This window comes from Epinephelus moara, chromosome 8 (genome assembly GCF_006386435.1).
Source record: "Epinephelus moara isolate mb chromosome 8, YSFRI_EMoa_1.0, whole genome shotgun sequence".
Classification (NCBI taxonomy): Eukaryota; Metazoa; Chordata; class Actinopteri; order Perciformes; family Serranidae; genus Epinephelus; species Epinephelus moara.
Genome location: NC_065513.1, coordinates 33469555 through 33490398, shown reverse-complemented (window position 1 = coordinate 33490398; position 20844 = coordinate 33469555). Strand labels below are relative to the sequence as shown.

At 40.9% G+C, this 20844-nt stretch overlaps 1 protein-coding gene across 1 annotated transcript in view; it reads right to left on the bottom strand.

Annotated features, from left to right (window-relative positions):
* si:dkey-215k6.1 (transmembrane protein 132D) overlaps nucleotides 1–20844 on the bottom strand; it is a 406733-nt gene that overhangs the window by 262928 nt on the left and 122961 nt on the right. Inside the window, exons 2-3 of the mRNA XM_050051540.1 lie at nucleotides 19163–19581; nucleotides 16652–17226 (exon numbers count right to left, since the gene is read on the bottom strand). Coding sequence (XP_049907497.1) covers nucleotides 16652–17226; nucleotides 19163–19581 — 994 coding nt within the window. The remainder of the gene's footprint in view (nucleotides 1–16651; nucleotides 17227–19162; nucleotides 19582–20844) is intronic.

The following is a 20844-nucleotide window of genomic DNA, read 5'->3' as shown; positions in this document are numbered from 1 at the left end:
TTAACTATCTGCCTTTCAACGTGCTACCTCAACTACTAATGTACAGTTTTAGCCCACTAACTATCCCACTATTGGCAATGGTACTACTGTACTTTCAATAAAGCAATCATACTATCAAATTAACAAAAACTCTGTCTGAATACATTGCTCTTCTTAATGAGTTCAGTTGACTATTTAATCTGCAATTTCCTAAGACCTGTACACCATGTGAAACTGTACGTGGGCAACTGTGCACTCAATGGGTATGGACGAGTTAGTAGGTTAATGTGGGTTTCACATCTACATATTACACGCTAGGTATCCTCCTGCGTCTGCTGTTGATGTTCGCAGACACTCCAGCCGTATTTAACAACTTCGGAATGAGAATGGGCTGATCATTTTTACCTCATGAGTCTGTGTGTGTGTGTCATCATGGTGAAATCATGCCAATCGTAGCAGAAGCGGTTTTGAATATTTTGCCAGGTGTTCATATGTGTGTCTGTCTGTCTGTCTGTCTGTTTGTCGACAAATGTTGTCAATGTGATAATTTTGCAACTGTGCAAGGTGCAGTCACAAAACTTTTCAGGTGTGTATTTGAAATCAAATTGAATGTGGGTGTGGTCTAAGCAAGGGCACCCGAAGTAGGGGGATAGAAAGTTAATAAGGGACAATTGGCTCCCCCACTTTATGCCCCTGGTGCACAAGTTCAAAGATGGGTGTGGTCCAAGGCAAAGGTGCTGGAAGTACAGGGCGGAAAGTAGAAAGGAGGCAACTACATCGACCTCACCTCTGGCAGACATTTGCTTTCAGTCACAGATTGCTGTATTGCGACTGGAGTGATCCCATCACCAGGTGTTCTCTAGTTTTTCATTCAGATTGTTTACACCATCACATTAACTTCTTAACCTAATTTGGTCCGAGCACCTGGGCTACAGTTCTACTAGTTACTCTCTCTCTCAGAGTAGCTGCATTCATGCTTGTTGAATCCACTGTCCTTTTCCAGTAGGTGAAGTATGTGCTTTGTAAACCATAAAAGACATACAGGTATAGAATGAAATGCAGGCCTAACACACATGAACCTGTAGATGTGAGGCAGCATGAGTGACTGAAAAAAGCAAAGCATGTCTTAATTATTTGTCGAGCATGAAATTAGCCACTTTATTTTTTTGAACAGAATTGCTGAACAGTACAAAACCACAATAGTTACAAGAAATGACACAGAAACTAGCCACTGTCTCTTGTTTCACCATCATTGCCTGATACCTTATCATGGTGTGGAGGCCGCCACTGGCAGTTATGGTCATAAATGTTCCTCAGCACATTCTGCAGGAAGTAATATTGGCTAAACCACCGTGCCACTGACTGTAGGCTCCACTCCGACCTCACAGACTCAGCAGGAATTTTACAGACTGGCTCCTGGCATTAGGTATTGGGCCATCAAATAAAGCTATTTTACACGTCCACCACATAAAGTGTGTGTGTCAGCTAATATTGTCGACATATGTAGCACAGATTAATGGTTCTATAAATCTACATGCTAATGTGAATGGTTGCTATAAAATGTATGTAAGTGTGCATGTGTATGTGTTAACTCTCCGACAACATTTTTATCATGCTATTTTATTTTGTATCTTTATTTTTCTCACTTATAGCAGTAAGTGCTGCAAATTAACTGCAGAGAACGGCCTTCAAATCAGCCTCTCTTCAGTATAAGACTAGAGAATTTTAGGATGCATAAGTTCAGTAAAGTCAGCAACATATTATTAACATGAATGAAAATAAATTGGACAATTCACACTGTGGCTTCTTTACAATGCAGGCAGACATATGATGCATTAAACTGTCACATAAAGTCAAGTTAATTTTGATAGCCCAGCATCTCATGCAGTGCATATGATCCATACTGGCAATGTGTCACCTGCACTGGTGTTGAGCACACTTCCATAGGAGAATCTTAACTGCTGAGGCCTCTAAGCCAGGCATCATTATTGTAATGACCTCTTTTAGCAAAGTCCCCCACTGAAGCTCCACTAAAACAACATTACCATCCAGATCTTCATAGCCCTGTATTCTTTCCAAACTTGTTTTTCCATTCCAGGTAATGAAGACAAAAATGAAGAGAGCTGGGTTTATTTTCCACGAGGGAAGCATTGTGTTCCTTACTTCACCACCTCATGACACAATGTCATTTATCAAGCAACTCCTTGATGGCACTTTAAAAGCTGATGTAAGAACATTTTGACTATCGGAGGGTAGAACAAAGTCAAGTGAACCTTAGGGCTAATCAAGCTAAGACTAATGTTTTGGTAGGCCTGTCATGATGATTACCTTTCCAACTTATCAAACAATAAATGGACATGACCTTGATCATTTTGTTGATATTGCCCATCATGTTTACATGTGTGTTTGTTTACACAAATATTTTAGCCAGCATGATACAGCAGGGTTTCCCAAGCATTCCCGTTTTTCTCTCTCTATCCCAGCCTACTTACGCATAGAAAAATAAAACAACAATTCAAAGATGACACAGCGTAGTTTACTCGGGGTCCATGTCATTCGTCCGACAGCCCATTGGTCCGACATCCCATTAGTCCGACGGTCCGCGGTGCTGAACGGCTCCCAGCGGGCGTATTCCTACCTTGATGGTGCGCTGCGACCGGCTCTGGGTCAGCTGGGNTTTCGGAACGGACTTCGGAACAATGGGTTTAATATGGTCGGAACAATGGAATGTCGGACCAATGGGCTGTCGGACCAATGGGCAGTTCCCGTTTACTCGTACTCTACAGCTGCACTTTTGGAGCGAATAAGCACAGGCCTGATAGTTGTTATCTTGCCACCCCCCGCAATGAGACAAAACATCAGTTGTTTGTAGTTTGACCCTCTGACATCTTCATCTTCCACTCTATAAATCCACCAGCAAACCGCCTGGCCCCAGTGCCATCCATCGAATTATTGACTCAGCTTATCTATTAGCTGCACAAGGCATCACATGGTTCTGTTTTGTTGGCAAAATTTTGTTTTAACTCTCAAACTGAGCAAGTTCGGTCTGCTCCAATAAAGGTGCCATAATCATATAAATATTTTCTTGCATATAACAAAAGTGTTTAAAAAAAAATCACATTCCAATTACAGTGTCTGAATATTCTTTAGAATTAAAATCCATTGCTATTTGAAATTGTGCATTGTTATGCTGTTATATTATCACTATATCAGTGGTATAAAATGATCTCAAAATGACAATAACATTGATTACCGCAATTATTCCTGGGACTATATATCGTCCAACAAAGGTAGTAATTGTTACAGGTCTTTCTCTTGGCAAACAATTTTTTTTTTTACATGTTCAAAAAATAGATATTTAATTATGAGGAAAACTTGAGAGATATTAAATCTTTGTTTGCTTTGTTGTTTTCTTTTGTTGTTTTGCTTTTAAAGATGCAGCAAAGCAATAAAGTGAGCTCAAGTGGCTGAAAGCTGCAAAAAACCTCCACAGTATGACACTGATTCTCAGTGAGATCAGCAGTAGTGCAGGCCTCCTCCAGTCCATCAGCTTGTATACTGCGGGAGCTAGAAACTACAACATTTATGATTGAGAAAATTTTGTTTTTCTTATTAGGTGTCTGCTCACTCTCATTACATGTTGATGCTATTATTACTTATCCCCATTCAGTCCTTCTTACTTCTTTGGTTAGACCCTTTGTTATGATATTACAGTCCCTTCATTCTTAGCTTATCATACATTTACCTGTTTAATCTCTTATTAGCCATTCTGTTCATGTAGAATAAGTTCAAGAAGAAAAATGACCAAGTCAGTTCCCAAGCCAACCCTTACTGTGCTGTATTCTTTGTAATTTGGTTGCAATACAACACTCATATTCTTCTTCACAGTTTAGATGACTGTTAAAGCTACAGGTAAGTGGTAATTTCATGAGAGCTGCGAGAGTGCGCTGGGCTAGAGAGACGTATATATTTGAGTACATGCTGTGTCGAGTCCAATTTAATGGCTGAGGTGACTATCTAGAGTGCTTCTGTGGAGGCAGAGACTGAAATAGAGGATGGACAAAGAAATTATGACCTGATCCAGGAGATGTGACATATTTCCTTTAGAGAATATGAAAAGCAGAGAAAGAAGGTCCCAGACATAAAGAAAGACAATGGCACAAAGAGATACTGCACAGAAAAAGACAAAGGCAGGGAGACACTGACTTGGATGCACAAAAACATCAAATGGATTTTACTTATTTTGCAGAATGGGACCTTTTGGTTTACTTATACATTAGAGGGATACTTCATCCACAAAATGCCCATTTGTTTATCAGTCATGCTGTGTTACCTTGAGTTTGAGAAAGAAAAAAATGTCCCTGCATGTCTCCATGGAAAATGAGAAACACATTTATTTACTGATTGACTGGGGGCCACATTTAACAACAGCAAAACTATATCAAAACATCTGTTTAGAAACTCTTAAACAACTTGTGCAGTATAATCGAAGTCTCATTTATCCAGTCGTATGCTCAGTTCTTCCCAAACACATGCATTTTTGCTAAAAATAAAAACATCGTATTGGAGTGTGGCTTTGAAGGGAGCATAGATTCACTTTCAGTTCAGTTTTAAATGATAAGGTTTTAGCGAAAATGCGTGTGTTTGGGATGTACTGGATAAATGAGACTTGGATTATACCACACAAGTTCTAAGAAAGTTTGAAAACGGATGTTTCAATATAGTTTTGCTGTTGTTAAACATGGTCCACAATCAATCAGTAAATCAATACGTTTGCTGTATTCCTTGGAGGTATGGGAAAAATGTAACATGACATGAATATTTGATATACAAATAGTCATTTTGTGGTTGAAGAATATGATACCTCAAATCACCCATGTGTCCCTAGATTGTTTCTAGCACTTCATGCTTACATGGATCATAGCAGAGAGGCTTGTAAATTTCTGTTTCATATATTTTTAAAACACCATTTTAGTGTCTTGCAAGTCAAGTCAACCACCTCATATTCATCCACAATGCAGTACTCCAGGCAGTCTCACTTCTTTTGTAAGGGGAATATGTAGGTGCCCAAAGGTCAAAATTGTTCAATATCCTATTTCTTTTCATTCTGACAATACATAATTGTCACATTTAGCTATGTAGAATTTGATATTACTCATCAGTTAGCTTTAGAGTTCAGATCTCAATTAAGAAGTAGATTATCACCCAACAAACTGTATATGTCAAACTGTACTTTGAGGCACTCGTGCAAAGTGTCGACCACTGACACACGGTTGATCTGGGAGGTTTTCAATATGCAGCTAGCTCAAAGTTCAGTCCACACAGATTAAAATGAATTAGCTAGTAGTTAGTTGACTAGTTTACATTCATATCTTCTGTTATCTTGAATAAAATAAAACTTTGTGATTGTCTTTCCCTGGTCGGATGTTTCAACTCAATGTGTTGTAAGGTAAGGTAAGGTAAGGTAAGGTAAACTTTAATGTCCTTGAGGGGCAAATTGAGATGCAAACGGTAGTCATGAGTACAACAAAACAGACAATACCATACATAACACACAGAATCCAGTATCACACACTGTCATGGGTAAATCATGGACAATTAGTGGTCACTGCTGGTTAAGACAAGTGACAGCAGACAGGACAAAGGACGATCTGTAACGCTTAGGGAGGCAAAACCTCTGCCCTGATGGACATGGAGGGGATGTTGAGAGTCTGAGGCAATAGACCAAGCTTTAGAGGCGACCACGATGCTGTAGGTTATTAAAAGCAACACCAGTGATCTTCCAGCACAACTTGACCACTTTTTCCAACTTGTTTTTGTTTTTGAGGCTCAGATTACCAAACCAAAAGGACAATGTTAACAGAAAGAACCGACTCGATAGAAGCAGAATAGAACAGCAGAATAGTTTCAAATTAGTTGCCAATGTGGCTAATGATCAGACTTGTTTTTTCAGACCTTGCGGGCACAAATTGCAAAACCCAAATATTTTTTCGTTAGAATGTTTAACTTGCTGATTTGTTCATAAAAGCCCTTCAAATATCCTTAAGAACTGGCTTCAGCACTACTGGTAGCTGCATTGTCTGCCAACTCCTCAGTGTACTCTTGGGAGAAAGAGGGAAAAATATGACTAAAATGGACAAACAATTTAAATATATACGCTTTGGCAACGCTAAAAATGTAAAGCTTATTGAAGACTGAAGATATGTATACAGTACTATAAAATTGTTTTTCATTTACAGATGAAAGAAGCAAACACTGGAAGACAAAGAGTAGCAAAACAAAAAAGCAACAACAAAAAGAAACCTCACCCAACACTATCAGTCACTAGAATAGTTTCCAGTTCATTGGTAGTGTGTGGGCTTTTCTTTAACACCCTGGAAGCTTATTTATGCCCAGCTGAAAGAAATACATCTAATTCTCATTTTGTCTTTTGTGCCTTTTTAAGGGCTGTATCAAATGCATTTGTCATTTGAAGGAGTTCAACACAAAGAGCAGCAGAGAAACAAAGATACTGACACACAAACACACATACACAAAGAGAGAACACTGAACTAGAGAGACAAAGACAATGAAAATCACATCATCACACACTATGGCTCAACAGGATACACTTCCATAGAACACATACTATTTAGGCACACATAAAACACGTACACACACATATTGTAAAACCAATGAAGAGAAATATGTGTGCCGGAGCAGATGAGCACATATGACACATGGCGATAAAATATAGTACTTAAGGTTGCACGTAGTGAACAGTCACACACGCACAAACACACACACAGTCGCAAAAACAATTGATTCTCCCTCTTTGCTGGTGAAAGGGCGTTCGAGGTGAAATCAATGGCGGAGCTTTGTGGAATAAAGGCATCCTGGGCAAACTGTGTGTGTGTGTGTGTGTATGTGTGTGTGTGTGGTGACACGGAGGAGAAAGAGTGTGTACGAGGTGTAACCACCAGAGAGGACTAGCTGGTCCTTAGAAGTACATCTCCCCTCTGATCCTTGGAAAAATCCACTAATCCCTTCATACACAAACACGCAAGCATACACACACACACACACACACACACACACACTGGGCGGACACACAGAGAAAGAAATAATGGGACAATAAATACAGGCCGCATACAAAAACAAATGGCTATCATAATACCAGTCACATAAAAACAGAAAAACGAGAGAGAACACAAGCAGAGAGGAAAAAAAAACGTATTTGCCTTTTGATAATCGCTGTCTCAATCTGTCTCTATCTGCAGTATATCTTGCACACATACACACACATAGCATTTATCCCCTCATCAGTAATCATCTTGCTAATTAACTAACCAAACAACGATAGCACACAGTTCAAGATGACAGCTTTTTAATGAGGGAGATGCTAATCACTTTGACCCTCAGTCTGTCAACATTCCCACTGCTAAAATTGCTGAAATGCTCAACTAAACATAGATTCAAAGCATCTAAACTTGTATGGCAAGGGTTTCCACTGACTGAAACAGTGTACTAAATCTTTCTGGCTGAATGCTCACTGAACACTAAATGCATCATCAAGTTTTGCCCTCTTCTCCACCGTTTGAAGTTACAAGCGATGGCATGCAGATAAGCGAGCTGAGAGACGCTAATTAATTTGTGTCTTTTGTTTTCTGACGCACTGATTTAGGATTATGCCGTAAAAAGGAAGTTCTAGATTATCTTTTGGAGTAAACGCCATTTTGTTGACACTCCAGCGGGAAACGTCATCCTGTGTTGTTTTGTGTACAATGACACCGCGGTAAAAAGTTTCATGCTTTGATTTAATCAGGGGCTCCTTCAACAGACTCATCATCAATGTTTGGCCATAAAAGTAGGGATTTTAGGGTTTTAGGGTTGATATTTAGAAAATCAATATAACAGCAAACAACTATTTGCTAAAGATAAACTGGATTGATGGCATCTTGAGCAGAAAGTTAAGTGACGTTCCCTCTCTGCATGTTGTTATCAAGCAGCAACCTCCAGCTTTACAGCTGAACATGTTTACAGCCTGGTATAAAAAACAGTTTTGGTCTCTAGAGCTGATTTCCCTACTGATGAAAAAAGTAAGTGAATTTTCATAAAGGCCTAACTCAACTGTATAGATTTTTTCAATGATTGAAGTTATGCCGGTGTGGCCGCTTTGAGTGAGAGATGGGTGCCGTCCATTGACAAGTTGCCACCACGGTGACGATGCTGGTTTGGTAATGTAATCATAGCGTGCTCAGATTAGGAGAGTATAGGCGTAGCTGTCACCATTGCAGTGTGATTTCAGTTTACAAAAGTTAACTGTAACAGTTTGTGTGCCCAAAAAAGTCTTGATCAGCATTTAGTTGTACTCAAAGACACAAAGGATTCAGATATTTAGTTCATACTGTAAGTACATTTTGTTTTAATGGTTTGAAGCCTGTTTCTTGGTGGTGTAAATTAGCATTCGCATGAGTATTTTCAGAGTTGACCATAGCTGTAAGTGCACTGTGCTAATTAAGCTAGCAGCTAATGGTTTGGTAATGTAACCATGGCGTAGCCCACATTAGGAGAGTACAGGCTTAAGTGTCGCCATTTCGGTGTGTTTCAGATCACGAAAGTTAACTGTAACATTTTGCATGCCTAAAAAAGTCTTAGCATCAGCATTTTCAGAGTTGGCGTAAGAGCACTGTGTTAACTAAGTTAGCAGCTAGCCTCAGGGTTATCTCCACCCTCTACTCCAAATACTTCTGACTCCAAAAATAACAAGTTGGCGACAGTCAAAAATGCCAAAATTAATGCTTCATATCAAAGGTCAACAAACCAGTGGGTGACATCATGGTGGCTATGTCCAATATTTCAAACAGTCAATGGTTGTATTCTGAGCTTCTCTGTTCTTTGTTATGGTAGACAGTTACCTCTGACCCCATTCCACTCTCCCCTCTTTAACACTGTTAGCTCTGTTAGCACTGTTGCCATTGTTAGCACTCAGCCACTGCCATGAGAGCCATGTGCAGGCAATTTTGGCTAACACTCTGAATCATAAATATGCTCTGAATGTCATGTACAGCTCATTTGAAGCTTGGTATCATTTCTAAAGGTTGCAAAAAAAAACATCATTCTCAATGTCCCTTTTCACTATGCTATATCCTTAAAATCCAGTTGTGAATCAGCCCAAAGCATGTTCATGACAGCAATTTTATCCTATTTTATTTTTAGGGGGCGTATGTATTTATATCTGTCCTTCTCTGGCACACAGGAAAATATATTTGTGATATATATGGAGGAGGCTGAATAAGTATTGGACATACTGAGTAGTAGGACAAGAAGCAATGGCCAATTTACCTGCACACACAGAACAAAAGAAATGGAAACAAAATTGTATGGAGACAATCGACTTATTGTTTGACAGTGTCTTTAGGTAGCTCAACAAAAACACCATGGCACAGGTCTGCTTGGCCAAATTCAAGCAACCATCTTGCCTCCCTGCTGTCTACACGCCTCTTTGGGTTTTTTTTTATTTGACACTGATGCCAACATTCTCATTGTTCTTTCATCTTTAAGGCTGTTCCACTTAATAAAATGGATCTTGGAAGAGAGGAGAATGAGGAGGTTGCAGTAAGGAGTGTGTGTCCTATAGGGCTTTTACTGGAAAATGGTACATAATTATATGCATTCTCCACATGTGGCAAAGTGGAAACAGAGCAGGACGTTATGCATTAGAAATCAGTATAATAATCAGAAGGCTGCAGATAATCTGATATAACCATAAAAGGATGATATAACAAGCAGGACAAATAACCCCTTTTTGATTAAAAGCCCTTTTCTTTTTCAAATATCAGGTGAAAAAGTTGAATAACACAATGAGCACAAAAACACACATACTCTTTTTGGTAGTACTTCTTAATTAACTAAAAGGTCTCTCCATTTTATAATCTCCTCTTGTCCTTTTAAAATGAATCTTGGCCAGTTCATTTAAGTTTGGCCCATTATCTTGGCATTCTTATTAATATCTAAGCTTGAGTAACAGTGTCAAAAACCAATTTCAGACTCATCTAGCACATGTCTCATATGTCTTTTGTGTTCTTTCAGTCATAAACATGTTTAATTGTCTACTGTTATCATTTTATTCAGTCACAGTCTGTGATACTGGCAATATATCTATCACAGGTCTTGGAGCAGCAGACTGCAGTGACTGTGCATGTGGTAGTCGAAGAGACTTCAGTTTTGAAATTAACAAATTCGATTTTCCCCGTTTTGCCTTTGCTTTTACCCTTTACTAAACTTTTCTGACATATTTTGGCACATCATTACCATCCTCTGAATTAATACTACAGAAGCATTTGCCACTTGGTAAATATATAGTGAAGACAATTTGTTTATGTGCGAAACTGGCTTTATTTTAGTAGCAAACTTTCATATACGATTGACCCTTTTACATGGGAAATGAATGACTTTTTGCGGTGGAGAAATGTCAATAGCATTCACATCATGCCGCAGGAACTGGTCCTGGTACCACTCAATTTCATTATATATAACAGAAGTCTTGATCAAAATGTTTCCAACATATATTTACACTTCTATGCCGATGATACTGTGATATACTGCCCTGCGTCTAGACCAAACCAGGCTGTTGTCAGCTACAACTGGCTTTTAAAACTGTACAACTTACCTTGTGTGATGTAAAACTTTTTCAAAAGCTGACAAAACAAAACTCCCCTTACCTCTATCACCACTTTTCAGCACTCTGAGACTGAGTTTGTATCTCATAAGTATTTTGGAATTGTAATCGTTGATTGTATTTCTTTTAAGCCTCACATTTAGAGACAGCTGATAAACAGCAGTTAAGATGGCTTTTTGTTTTAAAACCAAGTCTTGTTTTTCCTCTGAGGGCAAAAAGAGTCTTGTTGCTGCCACTTTTATATCTGTACTGGACCACGGTGATGCTTCATGAATCTTCACAATGCCTACACAAGCTGGATACTGTCTAACATGGAGCACTGAGATTTATTACACATCTCAAAGCCCTTATTCATCATTGCTCTTTGTATGCTTGAGTTAGAAGGTTTGCCTTGTCCACCCATAGACTTAACCAATGACACATTCTTATTCATAAGGCTTTTTTTGGTCTTCCACCCTCACACCTACGAATCTACATCCTATAAAAAAGCGTGGGAAGTTAGTGTCTTTGCTCCTAGGACTTATTTTTACTAACTCATCTTAAAGTCCATGCTGAACCAGGAAAAAGGGTGTTTAGGTATGCTTCTCCCTTGGGTGGAATCAGTTGCATCCATCCATCCATTTTCAATCACTTATCTGAATTTGTATCGCAGGGGCAGCAGGCGGAGCAAAGCATTGCAGACGTCCCTCTCTTCAGCAATGCTTTCCAGCCCCTCTTGGGGGACCCCGAGGCATTCCCAGGCCAGATGAGATACGTAATCCCTCCAGCGTGTTCTGGGTCTACTGGGTCCATTTCGACGCGAAGGAGCAGCAGCTATACTCCGATTTCCCTCCAGATGTCCGAGCTCCTTACCCTATCTCTATGGCAGAGCCCAGCCACCCTTTTGAGGAAACTCATTTTGGCCGCTTATATCCGCGAAGGACTCTCATTCTTTAGGTCATTACCCAGAGCTCATGACCATAGGTAAGGGTTGGGAAGTAGATGGACCAGTAAAACAAAAGCTTTGCTTTCTGGCTCAGCTCTCTCGTCACCACAACGATCTCGCACAGCGCCTGCATCACTGCAGATGCTGCGCCAAACAGTCAGTTGCAAAGTTTAAATCAGTTGCAAACCTACCTAAATCTTCAAGAGCTGGTCTCATTGTACATATTTAAAGTGTGTCTAAATAACTTGGAGGCAAGCACATTTGCCAGTAGATGTTTTGAGGGATTGTAATATGTTTTATTGATGTCTTTTAATATCTGTTAGTTGTTCTTCATTTTCATTTTTAATTGTTATGTGTGTTTGTTATTTGTGCTGCTGCCTGTCTTGACCAAGACACTGGTAAAAAAAAAAAAAGAAAAGATTTTTAATCCCAATGAGGCTTTTACCTCCTGTTGAATGAAAGTTAAGTCAATGAATTATCTTTTTTCATGTCTTGCAAAGAATGAAAGGAAATGAATGAATAACAAGAGTGTGGTGATAACTTTACAGAGAAATGCGGTATTCAATTTAAAGTTACAATTGTGCAAAATGAAGGCCAGAGTTAGCAGAGGCGTATCTGGGAACAGCTGTGGTTGTGAAAGATCTGAATGATAAAATTTAAAATCTAAAAATGGTGAGTCGATGATTCAAATACAAAATTTGACTGAACTGGGGGAAGAGGACTTGGTGGTGTTACTCAATCAGTACCGGTTGTCTCAGACATCCGCAACCACAGTTTCCGCTGGTGCTTTCAGACGAGTACTCTCATCACAAAGTGACAGAATCATGTACGGTTATGTGAGACTACAAGCCCGGTGACAGGTGATACAGCAAGGATGCCCAATCCAATTTAGCAAATGTGTGCTGCCCCGAGTCCTCCGTCCTCGCACCTCTACATTTTGAAAGAGCTTTAGAGTAAGGAGATGCAAATGAATGAAGCTTTTCTCTCCCCTTCTTTCTGCTCTTACCCAGTGCGGTCTCTCCCATTTTCCTTTTTTTATTCTCTCTCCTTTCCTTCCTATCTCTGTCTGTCTGTCTCGCTCTCTCTCGTCCTCTCTCCGTGTCCCCCCATCTCCTCAGCAGTTTATCATAATCACATCACCTCAGTGTGATGGAGCACACTTAAGGCTTATTATGTGTCACACACACACACACACACACACACACACACACACACACGAACACACTCACACAGGAATGAGATCCACTTAAGCCTTATTACATGTCTGACTGTGCCTCTAACATGGGAGATTATCCATGGGACTGTATGCCAGGGCAGAGGGCAAGAGCTGCAGGTAGGATGGGCGCACACACACTGAGACACACACACAACTCAGATGCAAACAGAGAGATAAGTGGAATACATGCCTAGAGATTTTTAAATTGGATGTTCCTCAAAATGAACATGAGACACATATGGCTGAAAAAAATATCAGAACAGAATAGGATACAGCAAGACCTGCTGAGATATAGATATGATGCCATAAAAAAGGAGAGGCTGATTTTTTTCCTCCACTATCTTTGTGTAGAGGTACTACACACACGCGTATGTGCACACACACGCTCAAGCACACACCCACAGCAGTGGTGTTGTACAACAAAGACAGAGACAAAGTGTCTGTAGGGGGAACCAAAGAGGCCACCTCATCACTTCTATGTGTGTTTATGTGTGTGTGTGCTGGATACACACACAGTAAACAAGTGTGTGCAGCACCTGTGTGTGTATGTGTGTGTGGACTGTGAAGAACTGTGTGTATACATGGCTGAAAGTGTGCAGACAAGGTGTCGGTGGAGTATTTATTTCCCTCCGTCTGTGTGACCGTGTGTGTAGTAGTGTGTGTAGTAGTGTGTGTGTGTGAGTGTGTGTGTATTCTATCAGCAGGTAGCGGTACAAGGTGCAGTGCAGTCTAGCCACTTGTTCTTTTTGTCCGGTGTCCTCAGATGACCTCAGAAATGATTGAGCACAAAGACACACACAGCAGTGATCCCACTGATGATAGATGTTTTTTTCTGCATCTTTTAATTAAATATGTAGGAAACAAAGAGCAAATTTGTTTACAACAACCTGTTAAGAGGTCAAATCAGACTTATCAAGATGTTATAAGTAAAAGTAAATCATGCCTCAAGTCAGTTTTCACTTGTCATTTATGTATTCAAACCCCCATTGCCAAGGATCATCTTCCTCACAAGTGTTCGATGTGTACTGCCTTTGCTTCCTGGTCCTACTGACATTTGAAATAACCTGTCTGCAGGGCAACATAGAATTAAATCACTTATCAATTACAAAATTGCAAGTTATTGCTGCCACACAGAGATCCACTCATTTCATATTAAAAAACCTATGCTAGTGCTGTGTAATTACTTTTCAGATGGTCTGCAATGAACTTTAAAGGCCCTGCAAATCCAAAGCCACACGTAACTATATGAAAATTACAAAAAAGCTTTCTAATGTCCAGCCATTTTAAGAGACGGGTTGGGATTAACCTCTTATTCAGATGGGAGAAAGTACAACCATGCCAACACCTACTTTTTGCCACAACTGCAGTAAAATTTGCCTGGCGACTTCCAGTCAGACCACACCATGTGGACTACTCAGTGTGTAGACACAATGCTTGGTTGACTCCCGACTTTACTGCAACTGTTTCGAGGGGACAAATTAAGCCATGTTTTCACCAAACACTGTAACCTGTATAGACATTTACCTAAACACTAGATCTGTTTTGTGTTTTCACCACAGATCTCTCAAATGTAGGCAGGGTTGTTATCAGATGCCGCATCACTGCTCATCTTCAGTAGCAGTGCAGAGCAATGTCAGAACCTCGATGATCGTCCATGGAACTGGGTTGCATGCCAATATTTACAGAACAAAAAAGAACATGCTGGTGCCTTTAGAGTCTCTGTCGCAGTTAATAGGATACTGGGTGGCTGTGGCTCAGGAGTAAGTCGTCCACTGATCGGAAGATGTGCGATTCAATCCCCACTATGCCAGACTACGTGTCCGTATGGGCAACATACTAAACCCTAAATGTACCAACAGTGTGTGTGTGTGTGTGTGTGTGTGTGTGTGTGTGTGTGTGTGTGTGTGTGTGTGTGTGTGTGTGTGTGTGAGAATGTCTAAAGTGAGTAGGAGGTGGCACTTTGTATTGTCGCCTTGTGTGAATGTGACCCTCCGCTAGAAAAGTGCTTTAAAGGGATAGTGCACCCAAAAATGAAAATTCAGCCATTATCTACTCACCCATATGCCGAGGGAGGCTCAGGTGAAGTTTTAGAGTCCTCACAACACTTGCAGAGATCCAAGGGGAGAGGGGGTAGCAACACAACTCCACCTAATGGAGGCTTAAGGTGCCCCAGATTCAAAAATTCAAGATCACTACGGACGAGCAGTATGGAGATATTTTGTGGTTTCAATTCTGGGGGGAATCTGCGGCGCCATAAGCCTCCATTAGGTGGAGTTGTGTTGCTACCCCCTCTCCCCTTGGATCTCCACAAGTGTTGTGAGGACGCTAAAAGTTCACCTGAGCCTCCCTCGGCATATGGGTGAGTAGATAATGGCTGAATTTTCATTTTTGGGTGCACTATCCCTTTAAGTGGCCAGAAGACTGGAGAGGTGCTATACAATTGCAAGTTCATTTAAGAATAGCAGGTTTGTGCATTGAGTCAAGCAACAGTGACAATCCCCTCTTGACCAATGAACAGACTGCAGTGTCTTTAGCTCCACCTTTTAGTATCAGATCAGTATGCTCGGTACCTCAAAAAAAACAACAAGATGGTACCATCCACACCTTTTGACAATGAGAACACAGAAATAATCATTCTAATTTGTAGCGGACTGAACTGAACTGAACTGGACTGGACTGGACTGCTTAATGGAAACAAGACTTTACCCTTTAGTATGTGGAGACCCAGCTCTCCCGACCTTTAAACCAAGTGGAGGTCCAATCCCCCAAAATAAGTCAATACACGTCAAAGACGATTAGATGCTAAGACACTTTATTTTTCAGACATTCTCACATATCAGGCATCCTCTTCATGGTTCACATTGGAAGGGTATTATTGTCATCCAATTGCGTGCAGCAACTGAAGCGATTTCAAAGACAATGTGCAGCTTTCATTATGTAAAATTGATTTCTTTGACATTCTGCGCAAATGATCTGAAAAAATGTTCAAGCCTCATGTAAAAAGAGAAGTCAGTTGACATGTGCCAATTACCGTGTTCAGTGTATTCCAAGTTTTCTTTGAGTGGATGTGAGACTGAAATAGGGAAAAATGTATTTAAAGTTGCTCAGAGTAGCTCTCTAAAATGTTCTCAATAGCTCTAACCTCATAGGAGTAGTATATTGTTTTAGTGATGCTATATTCAGCCTCGGTGTTGTGAGCTGGGATGTTCTCCAGCAAGAATAATAAATTGTGAAAAATGATAAATCTGTCATTTATCAGTCTGAAATCCCTAAAGTCAGTGGAATGATGAGGCAGTGATGGGATGCAGATGCATGCTTAGTCTAGATCAGGGGTTGTAAACTCATTTCCAGCCAGCGAACCAAAAAGAAATTTGTTTCCAGGATGGGAGTGCATGAAAACATATTGCCGATTATGTGGGAAACCATGTAGGTGACCTCTTGAAGCACACCTGAGAGGCATTTTGGTACTACCCTTCAGTTTGAGAAACCTGGATCTACTCTAATTTTATGCCCTTTCTTTTATTTCCCTGTCTCCCCAACCTTCAGTCCCCCTCAGTCACCCTTTCCCCATCCCGCTTCTCATTCTCTGTTTTCGTCTCTCCTTGGATCAGTCATGAATATTCATGAGGTTGTTATTTGCATTGCTGGCTCCTGAAAGAGGCTGAGTACACAAAGGTGACAGCTATCAACCTCAGGAGGCGGCAGCGTAGCAAGACGAGACAGAGTAGATGAGAAGGAAAGAAATGCGTGGAGATGATAGAAAAAAGAATTAGAGAGAAACCCAAGAAAAAGTAAAATGAGACAAAAAGGGAACAGAATACTAAATGAAACCAAAGCTAAACAAGTTATATGAAAGCATCTGTGTTCCTACCTCAATGTAAACTGTTCCGTGTTCGAGCCAGTCTTCATGTAGATGCCAAACGCTACCGTCTTGCCAAGCCGAACAGGGCTGGGTGGCACCAGAACCTCCACATTTTCATCCAGTCTCAATTTTTCTCCTTTGGCAGAAACTGGGCCCATGGTCATTACCACAGAGCCAGCTTTCAGCAAGTCCTGAAGACCCCCATCTACTAGGGAGCTCCACTGCCCGAGGCCCAAGCCCAGGCCTCCAAGAGGCCCGATGTTGGCGCTCTGACCTCTCCATGGCTCGTTAACAATGGGGGGACACTCTTGACCAGCCCCTTCCACTGGTATGATTGAGTAATACACATCCACTGATGGCAGAGTCACTTCAGGAGGTCTTTTTCTCACTTGCGGCGGTGTAAACCAAGCTGGGGGAATCTCCAGACGGACAACACAGATGCCAGATGGTCCCACGAGTCGGCAGCCCGCCGAGGGTGCTGCTTCACTGGTGTCACGGATGGCCATGGCTCTGACACATGGGAGGAGGGCTGGAGGAGGCGGGTCAGGCTCATCCCAACGCCTCCCTACCAGATAAAAGAGCACCTGGGGACAAAACAAATGCAAACAATAATAATGATGGGTAAATCAGTTGATGAACAGCTAGCCAACAAGATATCAAAACCAAAAAAGACAGTTAATAATCATGTTAAAACACAGAAACACACAAAATGGGGTGGGAAATAATCATCAGCTCTAATATTATTCTTATGCTGACAGATTTTTGCATATGCACAGAGTATATTATTTAAAGCTGAACTATATGTACATTAACAATGGATCAAATTACAGTGTGGTGTGAAAGGTGTTGTTCATAGCGTCAAACCCAGAGAGATTTATCCCCCGACCCTCTGCTCTGTAGAGTGTTTGTAGTCAATATTCCGGTCTGCAACTTCATTGTTTTGGTTCACCCTCACAGCTCTCACTCAATTCCTAGCACAGGAATAAGCTGCAAGTAGTCAATAATGATTATGTAATGATTGAATGCATGAGCATACAGATAAACATACAATAAATTGATAGATGCAATCCGCAAATTAACTTTGGATTTGATCATGTTTCTTGTATGGGATTGGAGTATTATTTATGTGTGCATCCTCGGACTATTATTTAATTACAATTACAAAAAAAACTTGGGATCATGTCTTGCGTTTTTTCCTGAGGCTAACATATTTATTTTAACTCTGTGCAATCGAAGCACTGTATATTTAGGGTGCTTTGAAACCTGCCCTGTTTGGTTCAGTTCAATTGAACTCAAGTTTGTTTGCCCCCTAAGTGCGGTTCATTTGGGCAGGTGTGAACACTTATCACACTTGGATGCGCACCAAAACAACCGGACTGAGACCTTCTTGAAGAGGTGGTTTCGGTCCAGTTACAAACAAACTCTGGTGCGGTTTGTTTGTGGTGAGAACGTGTTCCGATCTGGATCTGAACCAACTGCAGTCACATGACACATTGTCTGGGTTAAACATGAGCATGTTACAGTCCTGGAGGATTATTAATGTGCACCTCCTCCTGTACTGCCTTAATATGCACATTCAGCACATCCAATGCATCAAAACATTGTTTTCTAGTTGGAGCCGCGCCTCGTTTTGAAACTGTATGGTTTGACTAAAATGAACAATGACAGCAATATAGTCCACGATGAGCAGCGCTAAAATCAACCTGCGTAGTTGTCCCTCCATTGTGACATTAGAAAGTGTCACATTTATCTTGCAAGTGTACTCTTCTTCAACGTTTGCTTTACTTCCTGGATTTTTCCAGCATGGAATTCTGACCAATCAAAGAACAGATTTCTCGTGCAAGGCATTTGATCTGGTCCGCTTGTAAATGCTGCTGTGAGAACACGAAACAACTCTAGGCAATTATACAACTTTGTAACAAAATAAGTCCCTGATTCAAACCAAAGCAAGACAACTCTAGGTCTGAGAGCACTCATAGGCTACAATACAAACGCCAGCAGAGTCACGAGGCGCTGAGTGTCTATTCTGCACTAAGAGATGGATGTTTGGCTTTTTTTTTTGTTTGTTTGTTTGTTTCTGAGTGATGAGAGATGATAAATGTTCCAGTTTGAGTGTAACGCTGCACTCGTCACTGTCGCTTTTTACCCAGCCATTTAGTCACAGTGGAGAAGGGACAAATACTACACAATACATACTAAAATATGTTTGTACTTTTGAGCCCACACAGATTGGCAAGTCTGTCCTCTTCCTATGTCCTTCAGCCTTCGCTTTATCCAGAGCAAGTACTCTACCATGCGCTGACATTTATACTTCAATGGACATTCCATATCATAGCAACCAGATGCAACCAAAGCATCCCAGCTAAAAAAATGCAGCACCACCAAAGCACTCTCAATTACGCCCAGCTGGGTATCTCCATAGGAGCGCTTGGCATTTTCAGCTGGGAAAAAAATAGTTTTTTGGACCAGCCCCTTAAAATCTCTATGAAGATTGATAGTGACACATTAAACTGCCAGTACCTGTATCCAGGGCCGTGTTGACCCCACTTTGGGCACCACCACTTGACCTTTGACCTTCCAGTTCAGCGTCACCTGGTTGGTCGTCACTAGCAGATGCGGTGGCGGACCCTGAAGCAGCTCCACTGGTATCGGCTGCTCAATGCTCAGGTTTCCGTAGCTGCAATTGACGCTCGGCAGGGACTGTGGGGCGGTGATGGCTGGTTCCAGCTGTTGGAGGAAGAAGGGCTCAGTCCGAGATGACAGGCTGCCATTTCGCATAACCTCCTGATTGGCTTCCCGCAGAAAGAAGGCGGAGTCAGCACCACTTAGTTGGCACTGGGCGGGGAGGTAGGTGGGGAGGGAGGAGGAGAAACGGGGCTGGGACGAGTCCAGCCCTCCTCCTGTTCCAGCTCCTGCTGCTCCTGCTTGGCTGTCAAACACTGTGGAGAGACAGGGGAAGAGGAAACAGAAGGAAAAAGATTAGCTTCATTAATTATAAAAACATGCCTTTCATGGAACAGATAACTAATGCAAAGCCTGGCTGAAACATGTCGAGCTTACAGTGTCATTTGTGACTGAAATCCAAAGCATCCAAATCATCTATTAAAGTCAAGTCAACAAACAGTGAGTAAATCCGTGACTCATTGACCTGTGAAATGCATTTTTACTGGATACGCACACTGATATAAATACATGCACCCATCTATCAGCTTTTTCACATAAATTCACACATGCATTACAACCTGCTGCCACAACATATACCATAGTGCACAGTGTTTCTTAACAGTTTCTTTACACGGAGAAACAAGCGTAAATACATCATCTAGTAGTGTGTACAAGAGTGATAGACTCAGCATCACAGCTCTACATTAATGCATCACTTTTTATTTTAAATCTCCATTCAGAAGGCATTACACCAGCATATATCAAAGATGACATATTGCTCTTTGGCAGTTTATTTCCATATATTTACATTCAGTTTTGATTCATTTCCTGGTGTATTTACCAGACATCTCGTAAAGCTTGGGAGTTTGGAGCCTGGGATTACCGGGGTTTTGGTGCAGTATCTCATTTCCAAAGAGGACAAGGGGTTGCAATGGCTGTGCTGTAATGGGAGGGAGCTTTTTATCCCTACTCTTTATCCTCCATCACTCAGTATTTGTTATTCAGCCTCTGTTTGGCTGGTCAGCATTACATTGTGCGTGGCACTGAACTGCCACACTGATCACTTATTGTGAAGTCTTTGAATATGAGTGTTAGCTGAATGCTAACATGAGCCACAGTTAATTATATTGTGGTTTAGTTAAGTTCAGAGCTTTTTTTGGCTAGAGTTTTGGGTTTAGTCACCATAAAAGCTACTAACAGTTAAACTGACTGCACCTCAGGGCCTGAAAATCTTTTTTTAATCAACTTCTTACTACTCACTATTTTTCTGCCAAAAATGGAACAGTTTTTGTTATTTCACATTTGAGATTTCAGATGAATCAGATGATGGTGGGGTTTTTCTTTTTTCTCACTGTGATTGTTGCTTATTGAGTCATGAATATCTAATAGTACAAAGAAAAACCACAAAGTACAAAGTATTACCCTACATCGAGCTGTGCCTTCTTTAACGCTGCCATAATGCAGATATTTGAAACAGTTTTTAGTTTTCATTGCTGAGCAGATTAAGTTAAGTTTGATGTGATTGACAGCGTATTTCA